The 18,975-nt window shown below is 40.3% G+C and overlaps 1 protein-coding gene across 1 annotated transcript in view; it reads right to left on the bottom strand.

The window, feature by feature from the left end:
- Nucleotides 1–1,269: 1,269 nt before the first annotated feature.
- Nucleotides 1,270–18,975, bottom strand: part of LOC110064063 (cytoplasmic dynein 2 heavy chain 1-like) — a 57,542-nt gene continuing 39,836 nt past the window's right edge. The window contains exons 48-76 of the mRNA XM_089273201.1: nucleotides 18,295–18,546; nucleotides 17,491–17,589; nucleotides 16,913–17,036; nucleotides 16,651–16,708; nucleotides 16,245–16,350; nucleotides 16,017–16,136; nucleotides 14,824–14,958; nucleotides 13,313–13,456; nucleotides 12,723–12,812; nucleotides 12,556–12,621; nucleotides 11,948–12,001; nucleotides 11,377–11,454; nucleotides 10,783–10,914; nucleotides 10,043–10,115; nucleotides 9,473–9,582; nucleotides 8,702–8,752; nucleotides 7,962–8,087; nucleotides 7,581–7,691; nucleotides 6,387–6,542; nucleotides 6,190–6,271; nucleotides 5,627–5,769; nucleotides 5,070–5,141; nucleotides 4,580–4,684; nucleotides 4,108–4,224; nucleotides 2,987–3,199; nucleotides 2,549–2,748; nucleotides 2,127–2,211; nucleotides 1,852–1,968; nucleotides 1,270–1,548 (exon numbers count right to left, since the gene is read on the bottom strand). Of these exons, the coding sequence (XP_089129327.1) occupies nucleotides 1,390–1,548; nucleotides 1,852–1,968; nucleotides 2,127–2,211; nucleotides 2,549–2,748; nucleotides 2,987–3,199; nucleotides 4,108–4,224; nucleotides 4,580–4,684; nucleotides 5,070–5,141; nucleotides 5,627–5,769; nucleotides 6,190–6,271; nucleotides 6,387–6,542; nucleotides 7,581–7,691; nucleotides 7,962–8,087; nucleotides 8,702–8,752; nucleotides 9,473–9,582; nucleotides 10,043–10,115; nucleotides 10,783–10,914; nucleotides 11,377–11,454; nucleotides 11,948–12,001; nucleotides 12,556–12,621; nucleotides 12,723–12,812; nucleotides 13,313–13,456; nucleotides 14,824–14,958; nucleotides 16,017–16,136; nucleotides 16,245–16,350; nucleotides 16,651–16,708; nucleotides 16,913–17,036; nucleotides 17,491–17,589; nucleotides 18,295–18,546 (3,378 nt within the window). The 3' untranslated portion in view covers nucleotides 1,270–1,389. The remainder of the gene's footprint in view (nucleotides 1,549–1,851; nucleotides 1,969–2,126; nucleotides 2,212–2,548; nucleotides 2,749–2,986; nucleotides 3,200–4,107; nucleotides 4,225–4,579; nucleotides 4,685–5,069; nucleotides 5,142–5,626; nucleotides 5,770–6,189; nucleotides 6,272–6,386; nucleotides 6,543–7,580; nucleotides 7,692–7,961; nucleotides 8,088–8,701; nucleotides 8,753–9,472; nucleotides 9,583–10,042; nucleotides 10,116–10,782; nucleotides 10,915–11,376; nucleotides 11,455–11,947; nucleotides 12,002–12,555; nucleotides 12,622–12,722; nucleotides 12,813–13,312; nucleotides 13,457–14,823; nucleotides 14,959–16,016; nucleotides 16,137–16,244; nucleotides 16,351–16,650; nucleotides 16,709–16,912; nucleotides 17,037–17,490; nucleotides 17,590–18,294; nucleotides 18,547–18,975) is intronic.

Here is an 18,975-nt window from a genome sequence, read left to right as displayed (position 1 = left end):
CCCGCTGACCCGAGTAACAGGGGCCTGGGATTAGGGGATTCCTCCTTCTACCCTCCTCTCAAGAAGGCCTGACACTCAGGCTATCCCTTGGCGCTATCGAGGAAAGTTGGCCTGGCAGTAGAAGCACAGTTTTGGAAAGAAAAACTACATGCACTACACCGTAGTATGTACAGGTAATCAAATGATTTCGAGTGCAATTTGGAATGAATTAGCACAAGTAAATTTTTCAAAGACTAAAAAAATTGCACAAGTCCGTAAGGTTCATGCAATTTGTAGTCTTTGAAAAATTTACGAGTGCATGTTTATTACAACTTGCTCGAGAAAAAATCGCTTGATTACTGACCACTTATCAACCAGGAGTGAGGTCTTTACGGGAAGTCTCAAACCGAGACCTGGTCGTATTGACCTCACTCACAGTTATTAAATTTCAGTAAATATACATGTAATTTATTTTCAACTTTCTGTACGTAATTTCACCTTTTTGTAGTTAATTTCAACGTTCTGCATTGTTTAGGATTAATTGACGCGCTCTCAGTCAAAAAGCGGGCTGAAATTTTTACATGTTTATTATCATCGTCATTACAGTGTACAATGTAGTGTTCAACTGGAGCTCAATAGTGAAAAAATAACCAACTTTCGATAATTTAACAGATATTACTGATGGGTGCTATACTCACTTGCCTTTTCTTAAAACTAGTGAAGCATAATCCGTCCAAACGTTAACGATTTTTACGTCTGCTCTTTTAGGTGTCTTCTGTGAAAATGGGACACACTATCCAAAGATTCCTCTCACGTTTTCTCTGATCCTCCACAATCATCGTCCACGTGAATGCATTATCTCAGCCGGCCAAGAAAAGAACAGAAGACCTACTGGTTGATTGTGGGTGCCTGGGCGGTTTGTACTACTGACCGCTCAGAGAACCTATCAGAACCTATCCCCGGTGTTGTGGTCTGGCCTTGTATCACGGGTTGGTGCTTCACATAGGGTTAACCTCATTGCCCCTCTCCCCCTTTGACAGAATTGTGCAAGAAAAATTCCTATGCCTATGTGTAATGTCTATAATACCGAAAGACAAACTGAATGGATCTTTAAAATCTTCACCATCTTCTGCAACCGTTATTTGGAACATCACGCAACGCTTCTCCCATTGCGTGACAGCACAAATAACGACACAGTGGGCGAGATCGAGAATAATTTCTCTCTCTTTCCACAGATGGTCAAAAAAACGTAGAGAATAAGCAGACAACACACAAAAAGTATGAGGCACGTTGAGACAAATGCATTTGTTTAATTGTTCATGCCAAGTTGTCGTTTCCTAATAGAGTACACTGACAAATAAATACATCACATTGCTGAAATATCTACACGCTTCTGATGCTAAGGTCACGTCACTGGCTCTTAAGAAAGAGCGCCGCTCCACACTGGGTCCACCTGCTCTGATTGCCGCCACACGGCATATTGAAACACGTGACAGTCTTGTCCCGGTCAGCATTGTAGTAGATTGGTACCGAGATGCACTCGCTCTCCGGATACGGGTCAGCGGTATCCTGTCAATATAATTTATTCTTCATTAATTTTCTTACATTAATTACACTAATTTACTGCTAGAACTTACAACAACCTCCTAACTAGTATGGGCAAAACAGAAAGACGGAATTGTAACATACATATAGCTTTCCTCTTCCATACTAAAGATCAAAAAGAATATTATGCTATTTTCTACTACGTAATTTTCCAAATCTTTATGATGTGACCAGCAGCTAGGCCTGTGTTATGCACAACCCCTGTCAAATAAAACAATCGCGCGAGGCTTGGCACTAGAACGGAACTTCGTTTGAAAATTGAATTACCTTTGATACCCAGGCCACCTCAGCAGTCGGGATGGCGGAGACACTGGACGAGTCTCGCTGATTCTCTGTCAGTGTGTTGCCGTCAAAGCTACATCCTTCCAGCTGTAAGCCGCCGAGCTAATGGGGATAAGAGAGATAAGTAAACATTTGAAAAGCACGTTGTCCAGTCCCTTTGCAAAGCTCAAATTACTTTTTGGTACGGAGGTTATGTAGAAGACAAAAATAACACAAAGAATAATTCCCCTTCCCAACGACGCACACCAGTGGACACAAACCTTGACACTGAACTTGGCTCCTGGGATCTGAGACCCTTTCCAAGACACCGCTAGTTTCAAGCTGTCAATTGAGGTCTTCATCGCTCTGAGAAAAAATGACACCAGATAAATTGATAAATTGATCGACATCTAGAAACGTGAAGGAATGGCTAAAAAAAAAAAAACACCCGAGTAGACGTAAGGTCATAACTACTCGCCATAGATAAGATGCTACATATACTCTTAGATGGAACAAAAGGCACCGTGGAGGCAGAAAGTCTTGCAACAATGGGCTCCAATAAGGCTCGAATCCGGAGCGATAAATGCATTTAACAGTGGGTCACTGATTGAACATTCGAATTTTGTACCCTTGAAGAGATGACCTAAGTTAGCATAACACCGTCTCTTTACTGGTAAATAAACCACGACATTAATTCTCTTACCGGGCTGTTTGTTGTCGCAGAGCATTAAGGAACGTGTCCGGGTGAAACAGATCAGAAAGGTCCAGCACGTCCCTTAACAAGGAGTCTGAGTTGCACTTCTCTACCCAGGATCCTAGGGCTAGGGTCTTCGCAACTAAGGCCCTTAACCATTGAATAGGGTCCTCAGGGCCTTCCAAGCGACTGCTCCAGGACAGAGGGACCTGGACATAAAAACGGCAATGATTAGTCTTGACAGTTGTGGAAGTGATCACTTCTTTAGCTTTCCGTTTTTCTAGCTAAGTAAACAGTATTTTTAAGTTCCTTCGAACAAACGTAATTTCAAGACAAAGCTCTTTATAAGACCTTGAAAGTTCTAAATTTCTATCAAGTGGAATTCTAGTCTAAGCTAGCTACAAATTCAACGGCTTTTCACGTGACCTCCTTGCTTCTTTCACTCACCTCTTGTTTAAGTAACGCGCCTGCGAGAGCCTGGACCTCAGCATCCAACAATGCAGTTCCCCGGATGACCTTACTGAGGGAGGAGAGGGAGGCGTGCACGATTTGCACTAAACGTATAGCGTTGTACCTCTCAAGCTGCACGAATGACGTGACTGGAGATTCATCGCCAGTTTCCGCCGGGGCTGAGACTTTCATCTGAATAAGCTGGGATCCCTGGGCAATAATTAAACAAAAAGAAGTGCTACAAACACTTACGATACCTTAATGTTCGAATACAAACACTATCTAATGGCACTATCTAATCTGACGGCAGCCGTTAGGGGTGTTTGAGTTTCTTCTTCCCAACTTCGGAAATCCTCATAATCATTTCTTTATTTGAATAAGTAATCATACGGTTTCGAGTTCAATTTGGAATTAATTTGCACGAGTGAGTTTTTCCAAAAGCTGAAATTGCACAAGCAGCTTATTAATAACATAAACATGAAAAAATTTGCGTGGAGGAAGTGCCGGAAGATCTTTCTTGAAGCCATTTTTTCTCATTCGTGTAAATTATTTTCAAAGTTTGCGCACAAATTTTTCGTCATCATTTTACGTGATATCATTGGGTTATAAAATTTGCTATTGTCTTTCAACCAATCATAATTCAGATTTGCGATGTGTAATTTGCACTGGTGCTACACTTTTTGGACTGATGTTACACTTGAACTGCACTGCTCTCAGCCAAACAGAATCGAGTAATTTTTTCACGTATATTATCAGCTCTCGTACTACAAATGTGCACTTCGGCTAACTTTTTGCACTAATATTTCAGGAAAAATGCGCCAGTCAGAACTCAGTAATTTTTTCAAGTGTATTTTGAAATTCTACCTCGGCTCCAACATCATAATTGGACCCGGATCGCGCGTTCGTTCGAAAAAGACACAAGAACGCCAGACCGAAAGTTGGCGATGAATAATTTGACTACTCTATTTCATTCCCCAGTCTTGGGTTTAAGCTAGAATTTCAATGTCTTGTAAGGTCTTGTAACTGACTTATTACTGCCGACAAGTCAATATATTCTCTTTCACAAGATATTTTAACGTTTACCAAAACCCATGCTAGCGAATGCAAGCCAAATATACCTGGTTGAGTTTCTTCCACAAGTTCAAGATCGGAGACAACTCGGTGGACCACTTTTCCTTGTCAAACTTGTTCGCCTCAAGATCGGATCGCATCAGAACTTTGAGCTGGCTAATCACCTGACAACAGACAAGATAACAGTACATTAACGTTCTCAAACTCGAACGGAAACGTAACCATGACCGTGACAGTGTTTGGATATCTGATCTTAAATAGCATATATTTTTACGATTTTATTTTCTGTTTTCTCCTTAGTTTAAGTTTCGATTGGCAAGATATATCAAACACTGAAGACAGTGTTTGATCACATTTCCAAACACCTCGAAGTTTGTCAAAAATACTCCGCTACGCGTCGTATTTTCAACTCTCTTCTCGGTGTCTGGAATGTGGCCAAACACGGTCTTTCGTGTTTGATATATTACATACAGCACCAAAGTACAATACGGGACAACGTTAGTAGTGCGTGAAACTCACTTGTGAGCTGATGATTCTCTGCGAGGAACGCTCGATGTTTGCCGGTAAACCGAAGAAGGACGGCTTATCGTCATCGGGAAGGGAGTTGATGATCTCCACGTAATCCTGGAAAGATACACAACACCTTTATTACACGCAGCCAAGGTCTTAACAAAGTCAACGAATGCCGCTTGACAAGCGTTAGCAGGGTTGGAAAGAGACACTGGACGAGTTATTCTTAAAAAAAAAAAAAAAAAAAAAACTGCAACACAACGAAAATCGCCAAGCTAGAAGTGCTGGTCCTGAACACGATGTAAATGCCATTAACTTTATAGAATTATTTTTGAACAGGGAGTTACATTAGAATACCAAAAAAATCTTGAGTGTAGACTAGTCCAGAGAGTGTTCTATCAGATTCCTCGGCTGATTTCAACTGAAAAACTGCAAGCAGCCTATTTTACGTCTCACAACTACTTACAAGATTTTTATTTCAGAAATTAGCAAGTCTTACCCTGTGGTGACACGATGTTGGTAACGTCACGTTAGGAATCACTTTCTTGGGCCTTGCCGAGCGGCTTCCTCCCTGAAAGAACAACATCCGAACAGAAGTAACAAGGTTCAGTAATATTTGTGTACTCCAAAATGAATAACGCTTGTGATGGTTTCAAGAAAGAGTCTGGGCCCTTACTTATCGTAGAATGTTATTTATATTCTTTTTATTTTTTTCAATCTAGAATCACAACTTTTTACTCCGGGCACCCAACTTGTAAACTAGTGCTATCTCTTTTCTTCCCTCAAGCTATAATTTCTCCCTAAAGAGCATTTTTTCAAAGTTATTCTGAAAATATGATCGTCACACACACAAAAAGTAATAATACAATATACTCCTAGGCCTAGATACCCGCGTTGAGGAACTTTTCAATCTGCTATAATTCGCCAATAGCCTTTCGTTTTATCGGAAATTTATCCGCCGGTAGAAATCACCTTAGACAAAATAACATGATTTGGACGATGCTTCACGTGAATAAGTAAATGATAAGGAAACATTTCTTTCTGTCTTCAGCTCACCTGTCCTGGGAAAACAGCTTGTTCGAAATACTGCAGCAGATAAGACTGAAGGACTTTAGCGTCAAAAGTGTTGTCAATCCGACCACCGTATATAGCGTTCTCGAACAATCCGTGCACAAACTTCCACCGAACTGTTCCTGAACCTGTGTACGCAATAAATATTACTTTTACACAACTAGTAATTAATTTCGTTTGTGGTGTTGTTTTTAAACGATTCTTGAAGAATTTTCGGTTGGTCTTGTCAAAAATATAACTCAAAGCAGAGGTACCCGCAACCCCCATCACCCATACTCCTATCGGCTGAAAATTGGATGCTAGATCTACTTCCCATCAAACTTCGCGCGCGGGGCAATACCAGAGCACAAACTTTTCACAACCTTAAATCATCCAAATATGTCCTGGGAAAGAATTCGCTCGAGTGGAACCCTCAGGGGGCTAGGAGAAAAAGGCAGAGCGAAGAAGTCCGGCAATGGAGGAGGACTATACAGCAGGAGCACGAGGACTTGGGGATGTCATGGAATCAAGTGAAACGGACCGCACAAAACTTCAAACAGTTCACTTACCAGCTGCTGTACAAAGTCTGTCGATGATATCAGCTCCTGCACGCAAATCACCAAAAGCAAACTCATAGAACTTTGTCCAGCCCTGAAGAACAAATCAAATATTAATTTTAATTTCTATCAGTGTTCCCTTCCCGCAATTAATACAAGATTTATATGCCAGACATTCCAGATCTGTTGTACTGAAGCATGTTGTTAACCTGTGGAATGTAGTTTCTCCGTTCCTGCACTATAGCATGGAACCACGCCAACACAAACAGCGCCTGCGCTCTGATGGAGGAGTTACCGCGGCTGATGAACTGCGGGCTCCACGAGTCGTAGGTTCGCTGAAGATTTTTCTTTATTCCAGGTGGAGCCTGAAAAAAAGGTAAAAAACATAAACGTTTAAACGATACCAGGTTACTTGACCAGGTTGTTAATGTTGAGTGCTAAAAAAGAGGTTTAATCACGCCTGAAGATGAGATGCTTCGGTAATAACAATGTCCCAATTTGGAGTGGGACTGGGGCGAATTTGCATTGTGGCATAGGAGACTGTCTTTTACGAAACAGTGCTCTGATTTTGTGAAATTTGGGTTTGCGACAGTTAGGTCAAGTGGCGAAAGGTACCAAGCGTTCTCAGCGCCATATGATATTTGAATTTGGAATTACGTTAACTAAAGTTTTGGGAGTATCAGTGATAATGTGAAGTTTATATGAAATAATTCATATATGAACTGCGGTTGTAGATGATAGTGAAGAATGATCGTCGCAGTAAATTTTCCAATTTAAGCAATTGGAAAGAAGAAGCCTTAAAAAATCAGGGCTTCAACGGGATTCGAACCCGTGACCTCCGCGATACCGGTGCGATGCTCTACCAAATGAGCTATGAAGCCACACATTGGGAGCGAGGTCAATTTATTGAGTTCATATCTTCCCGTGAGGAAGATTGGAAAATTTACTGCGACGATCATTCTTCACTATCATCTACAACCGCAGTTCATATATGAATTATTTCATATAAACTTCACATCATCTCACTCCTCACGGGAAGATATGAACTCAATAAATTGACCTCGCTCCCAATGTGTGGCTTCATAGCTCAGTTGGTAGAGCATCGCACCGGTATCGCGGAGGTCACGGGTTCGAATCCCGTTGAAGCCCTGATTTTTTCAGGCTTCTTCTTTCCAATTGCTTAAATTGGAAAATTTACTGCGACGATCATTCTTCACTATCATCAGTGATAATAATAACAACAAAACTAATCGTTTGGTACGCACTTTATATCTTGTTTAAAAGTACAAGTACTAACAAAAGGCTACCGCCTGAAAGATCTGGACCGTTCACTTGTATTTGGCAGTTCCTAACCAGCGCTTCAGTGGACTTTCATGTTCATATTTTTGCATCACTGTACTAACCTCGTAAGTGACTTTCAGACTGGACTGCAGCAGTATTGTCGGAAACTTGGGATGACTCTCAGCTGTCAGCCACAGACGGAAGTTCTCGTGAGGCTCCAGAGAATTGAGTTCCTGTGAAAATAAATTCATTGAATTTTAAACCGGATAAAACGTCAACACAAACATATACTTGTAGCCGAGTCTCGTAGACACAGCCAGTGAGTTAAAAAAGCATTATCTTTAGCGATCAAAGATTGCCTGTTGGGTAAACCTCGATGACTAATGCAGGGAATCAGATATCACGAAATTTCACACATTTTTTCTTTAGTAACAGACAAATTAGAATCAGGAAAGATGGATAGCGGTGTCTCTTTCTTTGTTTCAAACAAGTTAACTACTCACTTTCTCGAGGACGGGAAGCCAGGCGGTGACGAGGTGAAGATTCTTCAAGCAGAGCCACTCGCCATTCCTGCCACAGTCATGAAGAAGCTGAAGAGCTATGTCTGCTTGGCCTTGACCCATGGCAACCTAAACACATTCAAACATGAGTTGAGGACGAGTAAAGACCGTATCCATAAAAGATCTTTCCTACAATGAGACGCAACGAAATGATGCACCATGATCCCGACCGAGTTCCAGGCGCCCTGATCCGAAATCCAACGTGCTAATCGTTAGGGAACCGCGCCTCCCATAAGAACAGTGATCAGGTGATAATGCTACTTGTACACATTCCAGCGAAAAAAAAAGGAAAAAAAAAACTGACTACAGCCTTGGTCACAAGGGTCGGAAAACGTCATTCAATACACATTTTGCCCCTCTCCACCCCTGTGCAATGTTGACAAAACACTTCGGTCTAAAACTAGTTTGCATGTTACCATTTTCCAACATTGAAAGGGGAAATGGGGGTGCTAACACTTATTCTGCGAACATTACGGTTATGATTTCATGTTTTTGCACACTTTCCAACACAATTTGTCCATAGTTGACAACTATGTGTAGCTAGCTTCTCTTTTTCCACTCACAATTAACAAAAATCAGCTAATTTTAACTGGCATCTTGATATAGTCTGCAATTTTTTCGACAGATCTACGCAAGGGTACTCTACAAGTTATCATCTCTTGCTAAGAACTGAAGTCACGCACCTGATGGTATTTATCCACGCCGATGACGTCAGCAGCCGTGTCCTGCAATTCCTGCGAAGTAACGCAACGAAAATATTATGCGTGACTGGTATAATATTCTTAGTTTTCCTTTTTCGTTTTCGTTTACTTGCTTGAATTGGAATTTATGGAATACATCGATGAAAATAGTACTAATAGTGGCAATGATAACGAAGACGATAACGACAAACAAGATATATATCTTGGCCCGTTGGGTCAAGGCACGAACTAAAATCAATCAAGAATCGCAAGTTTCTGTCATTAAAGAAGCCATGTAAGGCTTTTTTTTTTTTTTTAAGAAAAAGGAAAACAAATAACCACACCACCCGCCTTAAAGGGCCCTAGTCAGCCACACCTTTGTTTTTGTTTACATGCGAAAGTTTGGTTATTACATTTTATTCAGAGCATGTCAAAATGAAGGAAATCACTGTGAAACAACTGAAGATAATTAAACATACTTTCAGGAACACAACTTACAGTGAAGCAATAAGATTTCGCTTCACCATGCAATATCAATAATTTCGATGGCATCGAATATGGCGGAGGCTGACTAGGGTCTTTTAAACTAAAAGCAGCGTTATAATTCAACGCGTGTTTCAGTATACAGTGTTAGTTTCGGATGATGTCGAATGTTTGATCCTAGTCATCTAGAAATACTCGTCTGACTTGGCATGAAGAAGCTATCGGGAATTTTCATCGCGAGGCCCGTTGTTACGTTTTTAAACAACAAAACAGACGAGTGAGCAAACTTACATGAGAAGGATCTGCACCAGGTGAAATTACAATCAAGATTGGTTCCCCCGGAACTGTTTCCTTTACCAATCTCTTAAGGTTTAAAGCAGGAGGGGACAGTTCCTTCATTTCTGAGGATGATAACAGTAACAATTTAAAGGCGGTATAAGGGTTAACAAAAACCTCTAGGCTAAAGTTAAACCTTTGTGATTAGCTATTAGTCAAACAGATTCACGTTCCAAAAATTAATTATGGCTACACTTCTTAGAAACACTTCACTGGGCCATTTCCGAATTACCTTTAGCCTATTTCGCAAAGGGAGTCTTGGTGCCCATCCTTTCATATGAAAATAAGATTTCATTCACATGCAAATTAAACTCATTTTCATGTGAATGGTTGTGCACTAGGCATCGATTTGATAGAGGCTTAGGTCAACTTGGAAATGGGCTATTGATAAGATCACAGAAGAATCAGAACTATTTAATTAATACAAAAAGATTGTAAACCGCCTGTCCTGGAGTCTAAAACAAGATTAACCGTAAGGTAAGTAGAAACCTTGTCCCATTCTTTCCTAAAAACATATTGTCTTACCAAGCGCCTTTGAAGCAAACAAACTCATCGCACTCTGCAAGCGGTCCGGCCTGAGAGCTTGGACGATCAACACCTATATACAATAAGACATGCGTAAATTAGAATAACCAATTTCGATATATTAAAATTCAGCCTAACCACAATAGACGGCACGAGGTTCTGGGGAATAAACCCCACAAACTCAGTAGTTATTCCCCAGAGCCTCGTACTGAGGTCAATTGTTTTAGGCTGAATTTTAATATATCGAAACTGGTCTATTGAAAGGTCCCTTTTTTTACCATAGAGCCTCGCTTATGCAGGATAAACTCTAATTCTTGCAACGTATAGCAATTGGGAGTTATGCTACTCGCTGTTAACAACGGATCATATTTGCCCTGCCACGCGGGGTACACCTAAGAGCGTTATTCAATTGAGTGTCGTAAGCCAAAACCAAACCAGCTACTTACCAGTTAGACTCCTCAACTTATCTCAGATTGTAATAAAACCAAAACCAAAAACCAAAGTAATTGCCTCATTACTTTCAACTCTCAATAGAAAACCGCTCTATATCACCCTTGATTTACCAAACACCGCAAACAACAACAACAACAACAAAAAACGGTATCCATTGAAAGATGTCCCGTCCACACCCATTTTGCAAGACAGCGCAGGGTTTAATTGACAAGTGAGAGTTTTCAGGTTGTGTGTTAATCTCTGTTTTCTGGTTGGTGTTGCACCAAATGGAATTCAAGTGTTCTCACCTGTTGGAAGAGACTGATCTTTTTAGCTACAGATGACGGGATATCCTGTTCACACTGGGAACTGCGCTGGAATGGCATCCACAGGTCAGACGTTTCCAGCTGAAGAGTCTTGTACATGTTTGGAAAAGTGTTCTGTGAAGACAAACAGTAAGAACGTTCCAGCTTTTTGATTTACATATATGAATTCGAGAGCCTACTAGTACTTCAGTTCACGACTGTTGTAGATTTGAGCGGTTGACGTTTCGTATCTGCTGAGTTGTAGAAGATGTTTTCACAGCAAAGATAACGATGTTGCTAGTGTGAGTTTGGCCTTATCAAACCCAAAATTCCAAATCTTTGCGCAAATGAATGTTTCTGAACCTAATATTCATCAGTAAGTTTTTTAAAGCATGCTGACATAATGACATAGTAGCAAAATGACAGTAAGAACAGAACGACGTATTAAAGAAAAAAAAACTGATCTTTTCCTTACGTCTTTATGTCTACGTTCACATTACCGACATAAGCGATTATGTCCAGTCGCTAGTGTGAATTAGGTCTAAGCGTAGGTTGAAGGTATTTGACCAATTAATCACTAGTATGGTTACAACAAACCTTCAGTGAACCAACAGCAGCAGCTCGATCAGAGTCAATCCAGGATGGAAGGCTGTCACGAAGATTCTTCATGGATTCCTGTTGAAAAAAAATAACGGTACACGAATTTTCAATTCAAGGAAGGAAGTGACTCATTAAGTGACTCAAGGAAGTGAGTCATTAATTGAGTTAAACAAAGGAAAAGGAGACGCTGAAATCAAGTAATTATGTAGCTCGGATTATGGCGATTTAATTCTTTCTACAGTGGAACCCCGCCTTACGACCACCCCGTTAACACGACCACCTCGTTATTACGGCCACTTTATTCTGGTCCGAACAAAAACTCAGTCAGTCATTTTCTTATTTAAAGAACCCCTTTAATACGACCATCCCGTTAGTACGGCCAGATTTTTGTGGCCCGATGGTGACCGGATTAATGAGGTTCCACTGTATTTGTTTTGGTTAGCACGTTGAGTTTTATCAGGTTATCCAACAATTCGAAAATATTAATTTCTGTTCTTCTTGGAATTGAATGAAATATTCTATTTGAAACTCATACATTACTCCAAATTGTAGAGTATTATAAACATACCTGTCTCTTAAAAACGCTCTCCGAAACCAGCAGACCGGTAAAATATTCCCATTCCTGAGTGCAGAATATAAGTCCAGTTATAACATTTTGCTCACAATAAATAGCAGGTCACGGGTAGCAAGTATGTCTGGCTGTTCCTCACGACTGGTTATACTTAACTCCAGTTACCGTAGCATTAAGGACTTGAGCAATAGAACACTTTTTCCGTGTTTACATGGCCTCATCTAAACACGAGGAGGGTTGGGAGAATTCGAGACAGTTACGTCAAGGGTTTGCACAACTTTCGAGAATTCTCCAAACCCCGCGAGTGTTTGGATGAGGCTATGTAAAAACGGAAAAGTGCTCTATTGCTTTAAAACGTCACAACCGTGTTTACAGACTCTCATCTAAACACACCTATCGACTAATGAGAGCGCGCGTAGAAGCTCAATTATTTTGTAATAGGAAAAATCGCTTCTTCTCGTGGATGGATGTTAAAGTCTATATTGCAGTCACGTATACAATTAATAGGATGGAACGGACAACAAAGGAAGTCATAGAAAGTGAATTGAAATACATCTAAAGTTCGACAAAGCGCCCACAAACGTAGTGTTCTATAGAAATATTACCTTTGTTTCAAACATTTCTGGATGCATACCATGTACCAAATGTATCGCAAACATCAATCTGTCGGCCTACACAGAAAAAAAACAAACAAGCCCTCAGTTCCAACGGGGGACAGGTGTACTTGAATTACTTTAAACGTGGTGACGAACAAAGTGTGTTCTCGATTTACCTTGAATAGCGACCTGCAGACATATTCGTACACCAATGATTGCAGCGCGCTCCTCAGTGTCTTGATTCTTTGTTCTGTACTGCTAGATTCCTGCAAAGAGGTAACATATTTTCAGAGAGAGAACAAAAAAAAAAAAAACAACATACATACCAAGTGAATAAGAGCCGAATATAAGATATAATTTTTTAAAAAAGAAAACAAATGGGTTATTATAGTGTCGTTTTAATAGCTTTAGTTCTATGAATGCATCAGTAGAACAGAATGAAATCACGGGAACTACAGAAAAAGAAACTTTGACGTTGGTACCCGTGGCGACGGTCAATGAAAAAACAGAAAGAGGAAAGAAAATGAAATACATGAAAACACGCACGTTAGAAAAAAATGGCCTCAGTCCGCATTATTCAGCGGAAATGTTGCCTAGCAACACGAGGTTTCCTGAGAACTGTTTGTGTGATAACTCCCTAATTGGTATCTGGACAAAGCATATGTGGAAAGAAAAATTCTTCAAGTACTTTTACTTCTGCTAGGACTTGCCAATACTCTGCCCTTAATCTGCTCAGACAATAAAGTCAAAAATGTTGACATATTACCTGCTTTGCTTCCAAAGAACGCTGGAAAAGTCTAAGGAAGGCGCTCAGACTAAAACGATACATGTTGTTCAGCTTGGCCAGGTCACTGATCACAAAGAACAAGGTACTGCCACTCTCGGCTAATGGAAGATACGCGTCGCGTTCCTATCACGTGAAAACAACACACCAGACACGTGAATAAAAGTTCCTATATTGGATGAAAAAGTTACTGCACTAGAAAATCGTTTGGGCGACTGTTTTGCAGCATAAAGTAAAACTAGTTGTACTACGTGGAATCTTTCTTAGTACTAAAGGAATTTTTAAAAAATGCAAGACACATTGTCCGAAGTAAACATTACATACGCGCGGTAGGAGATCATTCGTCATTTTACTTAAGGATGCAGCCTCTTTATACCCGCTGTTGGAGCTAAGTGTGGAAATTATAGGGCACGTATGTCCTGGATGCTTTGTTGACAGTGCAACACCGCCCCTTCTTAGAAGTAAATATTTGCGCTTTTTCATCCTCTGTGTTTTGAACCAAATAGAAGGTGGTGTTTCTATATTTAGTTTCTACACTTGAGGTCCCCTTCTCCGATGTAAATATTTCGCTCTCTCATGCTGTATTCTTTTGTGTTGTTTTTTTTTTTATCGCAATATCTTACATTACATTACAGACAAAAATTACCTACTACTTACAATGTCAACGTAACTTACAATTTAACGATAATAACAAAACTTACAATACTAACATTATTTACGATTTTAATAACTTACATTACAATAATATCTTACATTACAATTTGTTAATATCTTTCATGTAACTGAGGGGTTAGCTACAATAGGAGGCTTTCTCACATATTAATTTGTGACTTAGATTTATGTTTCTCAATTTTAATTTTGTTTGTCAACATCGCCAAGAAAGCATCGAAATAAAACTCTTCTTCTTTTCTTGAGCTCATGCTGTATTCTACAGGAAAATTGATTAGCTGACTCGTCAATTCCACGTTAAATTTCTCGCGAAAAACCGATATCGCGCGAATCGCGAATATCGGTTTTTCAAGTGAAATTTACAGTGGAATTCACGAGTCAGGTTTTGAATTTTCCTTGAATCGCATAGCCTCCTTTTAAATGAAGAAAACCCCGTTTCATTGTCGACTATGTGAATGTTACAATATTCAAGCGATGCGATTCTAAACCAAGTACAAGATGGTGCTCCAATGTTTTCTGAGATAATAATGGACTTTTGAGGGCTAGAAAAACTGCTGAACGCACTAGTTTTTCTAGACCATAAGCGCGTATAATTTTGTTAGAGAACACGAAGCACCATCTAGTATTGGCAACTAGGCGGTAAGCCGTGAAGCTGTGACGAAGAAGAAGTGAATAGCGAAAAAGCGAGATGGTAAAACAATGAGAAGTCTCAAAACAAATGCAGTCCAGCGACACGACCTTAATTTTGTGCTAAAAAGTTCTTCCAAAGGCAAAAAAATTAATCTATTTTGAACATAGATTACTTGACATAGATTGATTCTCACCTGATCTAAAGTGGTCTGTATTCTATGTGCATCCTGTAGTGATTCAGCAATGGTCATACTGCTCGCCTTCGTCTTGTTCAATGACTCTAACAACACTTTGTTTTCCAAGATGTTACCTTCTGCACTGGCTAATGTCTGGAAAAAATCAAGGGAAGATACATTAATACGAGGACAAAATGATCGCTCTCTACCTCGCATCTAACGCCAACAACTACCATAGCAGTTTCACTCGATTCACCTGTTATGGTGAAAGGTCTCTGGGAAGGGACTTTTCACAGGGAAATGCAATGTATGTAAAGGGATACGAACAGGGGCGGATAACGGTGAGATTTATGAGTCGAAACACGGCAACCAGGGTTCAGGTTGTACGAAGCAGGACAAGATGTTCGTCCTACATTAAGACAAAGCCGCTTTCAATTTGAAGAAACCCTCTAAATATTAATTTTGTAAGGCAGAAAGGAATCGAAGAAGTAATTTGAAACCGAAAATAGGCTAGGGAGATTACTGTATAATGATTCGATTTAGCGCCGTCATTCTAATAAGCGCCCCGTCCTAATACGCGCTACGCTCCCCAGAGAGTTTTTCCAATAAGCGCCCCCGTAGCGAAAGCACCATTCAAACATTGACATACAATGGACTGATTAGACGATTGAACTATGAAATCTGCTTTCTTATCTCAACGTAATAGTGAATATTATGGTTATCACAGCCCTTATCGTTACAGTTTCTGTAGTTTTTCTTTACAGTATTATATCACACTCAGACGCTTATGTTCAAAAGGCAATCAGAGCACCCTTCTCCACTAAGCTCCCACCCTTGAGTCACAAAAGTAGGTATGACTGAGAAAGATCAAGATGGATACTGCAATTGGCCAATTTTGCAAGGAAGCGCCGTCCGTGAGATAGCTTACTGTCATAATCTCACTGTCTGTCTGCCTTCGTGAAAGCAGTGGTCTGCGAGCAGGCTCTCATACGTTGTGGCAGGAGCAAAGTCGATGAGCAAAGTCGTGAGAGATGAGTCAGCGAGCGAAGCATGCTGGTGAGCTCTCATTCTCACCAGCTCGCTTCACTCGCAGACTGTCGCTTCGTTTGCCGTCGGCTTTGCTTGTGCCACCAACGATCAGAGCCTGCTCGCAGGCCATGAAAGTAAGGAGACACAAACAGAGTGTAGAATTACTTAAGTTTAGTCCTTACCTCTAGCAGTGATTCTTCCAGCTCGGCTAACTGTACTTTCAGCTCCTCCTCTTTTCGCAGCAGTTCAGTCTTCTGTACCTCTAGCTGTGGTTTTTCGTGTTGGATTGTTACTCCCAACAGCTTAGATGATGAAAAATGGAATTAATAATTCACAACAAAATGAACAAGTGGTAAACGCCGTAGCGTACAGTTTTGAGTTATGGATGCAATCAAGATATTTTCTTGTACCTGTCCTGTCAGTCCAGCCCGTGTGGTAGTGAAGTTCACTTCAGAGATAATAGCAGACCCGTCTGGGGGTAGCTCAGGGTTGGGATTACGTGTAGTCATGAACAATCTAAAATTCAAAGAAACAGGGAAGATTCTTAATAACGTGAAGCTTGAAAATAACAAAAGTGCATCCTCGAGAATTCAAATCGAGTTTAAACGATTAGTTCAGATTTTAGAAGTTCGACTTTGCAACTGACCGGTGACTGATGTCTGACAAGTTGCTAGGCAACTATCTCAGGAACAGCTCTCTCAGGAACGTTCTCTCAGATTTAAAGATGGTTCAGTGTCACTTTTCTCAGCTATAGTTTGCATGAAATCAAAAAAACAGTTCCTTCTCCGAGGTTCATGTATAGACAGTCTTACTTACTTGAAGTCCTCGTTGTAATCGATGACCTTTTCGCCAATTTGCACCACATATCGAGGGCCTAAAAGGGTGAATCAATCTAGGTTTATGTATAAAGCGGTAAATTAGGACAAGTGGAAACTAAAAGGCGACAAACACTTCCAAGAAAGCACCCTTACTTCTTTTACTGATCCGGTCACTACACAAAAAGTAGAAAAGGCAAAGTGTTGAACGCCCCACTTCACCCCACCCTCCCTAGAGGAGATGACCAAAGGAACATGCTTACCTTGGCTGATGAAGTCTCCGCGGAGGATTGGGTACAAGACAGGCTCTACACCGTCCATCTCCTGAATAACAAGGGTCTTGCCAAACCGAACAGCCAGCTCCAGAGCGGTGGAGAAATTAGAGTCCTGACAAGAAAAAATTACGTTAAATACAAGACATAACTAAAAATACAGTAGAAGGAACGTACGTGTCTCAACTGAGGAATAATCTCTTAAAAAAAAAAAAAAGAAAGAAAGAAAGAAAACGAAACAAACAAACAACAAAAAAACAAATAAACCAAACGAAACCAGGTCTTCTATATATTAAAAACTAAAGTTGTGAAGGAACGTTAAGGATTTGACTCAAAATCACGCATTTCATAAGTGTTGGGAACACAGTTCTCCTATCGTATAGTCCGTGAAAAAATTCAGACTTTCTTTGACGACGCAAAACAACAAGCATTGAAGGGTATTAACACTTAATCTAAAAAGATCAGACAAGCTGGTCATTGACTTTAAAGAGAAAGGACACAGTCAACTCTCTTGCATTGCAATGTTCTCTGCAAAGTTTGTGTCTCGATTACAGAGTCCCTGGCAGTACCTGTTGATTGATCACCTCCAGTCTCTGCTCTTTCAGATGGATCTTCAGCCACTCTGTAGCTCGAGATGATGGGTCCACCAAGAACGGCCTCATGGTGCTCTGGTAAAATTAAAAAGTATATATATTAAGCTAATTTGTATATTTTAATAAGTAATACGAGTAATTTGTTAGTAATTCGGATGAAAAAAGCAACTGCTACTCGGTCTTGAGAAGATCTGATGGTGAGACGAGAAAATGATGTCCACATTATATTCTTCGCCAAGTGGATTTTTTTTCCGTTAAAAAATACTTCAATTACAAGAACCTTAAAATTATATCGCAGTCAACTCATCAACTCATCAACTCGTCATCATCATCAAAAAAAAAAAAAAAATCCAATCGCGATGTTAGTTTTGTCAGCTAGTCTTTACCACATTTGGTGACTCACAGTCACACACAGTCGACTTCTAATTGAACTCACAGTAAAGTAAAAAAGAAACAAAGCAAGAAAACGAGACAAAACAGGACGGAACAGAACAGACCAGACCAAAACAAACTAAGGAAACAGAAAACGAGATAATCCTCAGTACTCACGCAGTGTCCAAAAGCAATGCTGTATTACGTGTTTGATAAATAAGACAAGAGTAGCAAATGGGCAAAATCAACATTCATACATTTTAAGCACACCTCCTTAAGACTTAGTTCCTAAATTCCTGTATTGTTAATATAGCTGGAAATCAACTGCAAACACGGGATCTATCAAACTCGTGTTTTCCTCGTAACAAGAGTTTCATCCTATGAGCATGAAGCAGTAGATGAACTAACCTTCAATATCACAAGCGCGTTCTCCATGGAGAGGTCATCAGAGGGTAGACCCTCCGCCTTCCACCCCAGTTGTTCACTCTCTGTACTCATGAACCTTCTGAAGTCAAATCCTTGGAGTCCAGCCGCCTCGCACCACCTCGCCATGGTGGCTTTTCTCACGTCCTCTGGGGCACTGCTCAGGTAAGTGATGAAACCAGCTGCCAGCTGAGCCCGCCTTGGAAGCTGTTCAAGCTCAGCGGTTAGCTCGTGAACCTGGAAAGCAAAGGGTGGTAAACAAGGTCAACGTGGTATTACTTGGTTTTGTGGCGACAATTGCCGGACAGAAATATTATAGTATAACTTAATAAATCTCTAAGATCTTTTGCTTTTCGCCGAAGGTGTCATGACTGCAGGAAGTTAACAATTCGCTTGCAATGCAGTTGGTTGATACACTGTATAAGTTGCTTTCAGAATTTTAAATACTTACTTTCATATAAGACTTGGGAAGATATTTCAATAAATTTATTTCGGACTTTCAATATTTTTAAAGCTAACTCACGATTAGTACAGTTTAATTGAAAATTCTGGCCAAACGTTTAAGACTCCGTTCCAACCTCCTAGAATGCTTGACACCTCTGACTTCAACTATGTTTACCGTTACCTTTTTAGTTTCTTCTATTTTTCCCAACCCTTTGTTTATTG

This window comes from Orbicella faveolata, unplaced genomic scaffold, assembly GCF_042242905.1.
Source record: "Orbicella faveolata isolate gen_17 unplaced genomic scaffold, um_ofav_v1 contig_35, whole genome shotgun sequence".
Lineage (NCBI taxonomy): Eukaryota > Metazoa > Cnidaria > Anthozoa > Scleractinia > Merulinidae > Orbicella > Orbicella faveolata.
Note: the sequence above shows the minus strand (reverse complement) of the source record. Positions and strands in the feature narration are given on the sequence as shown.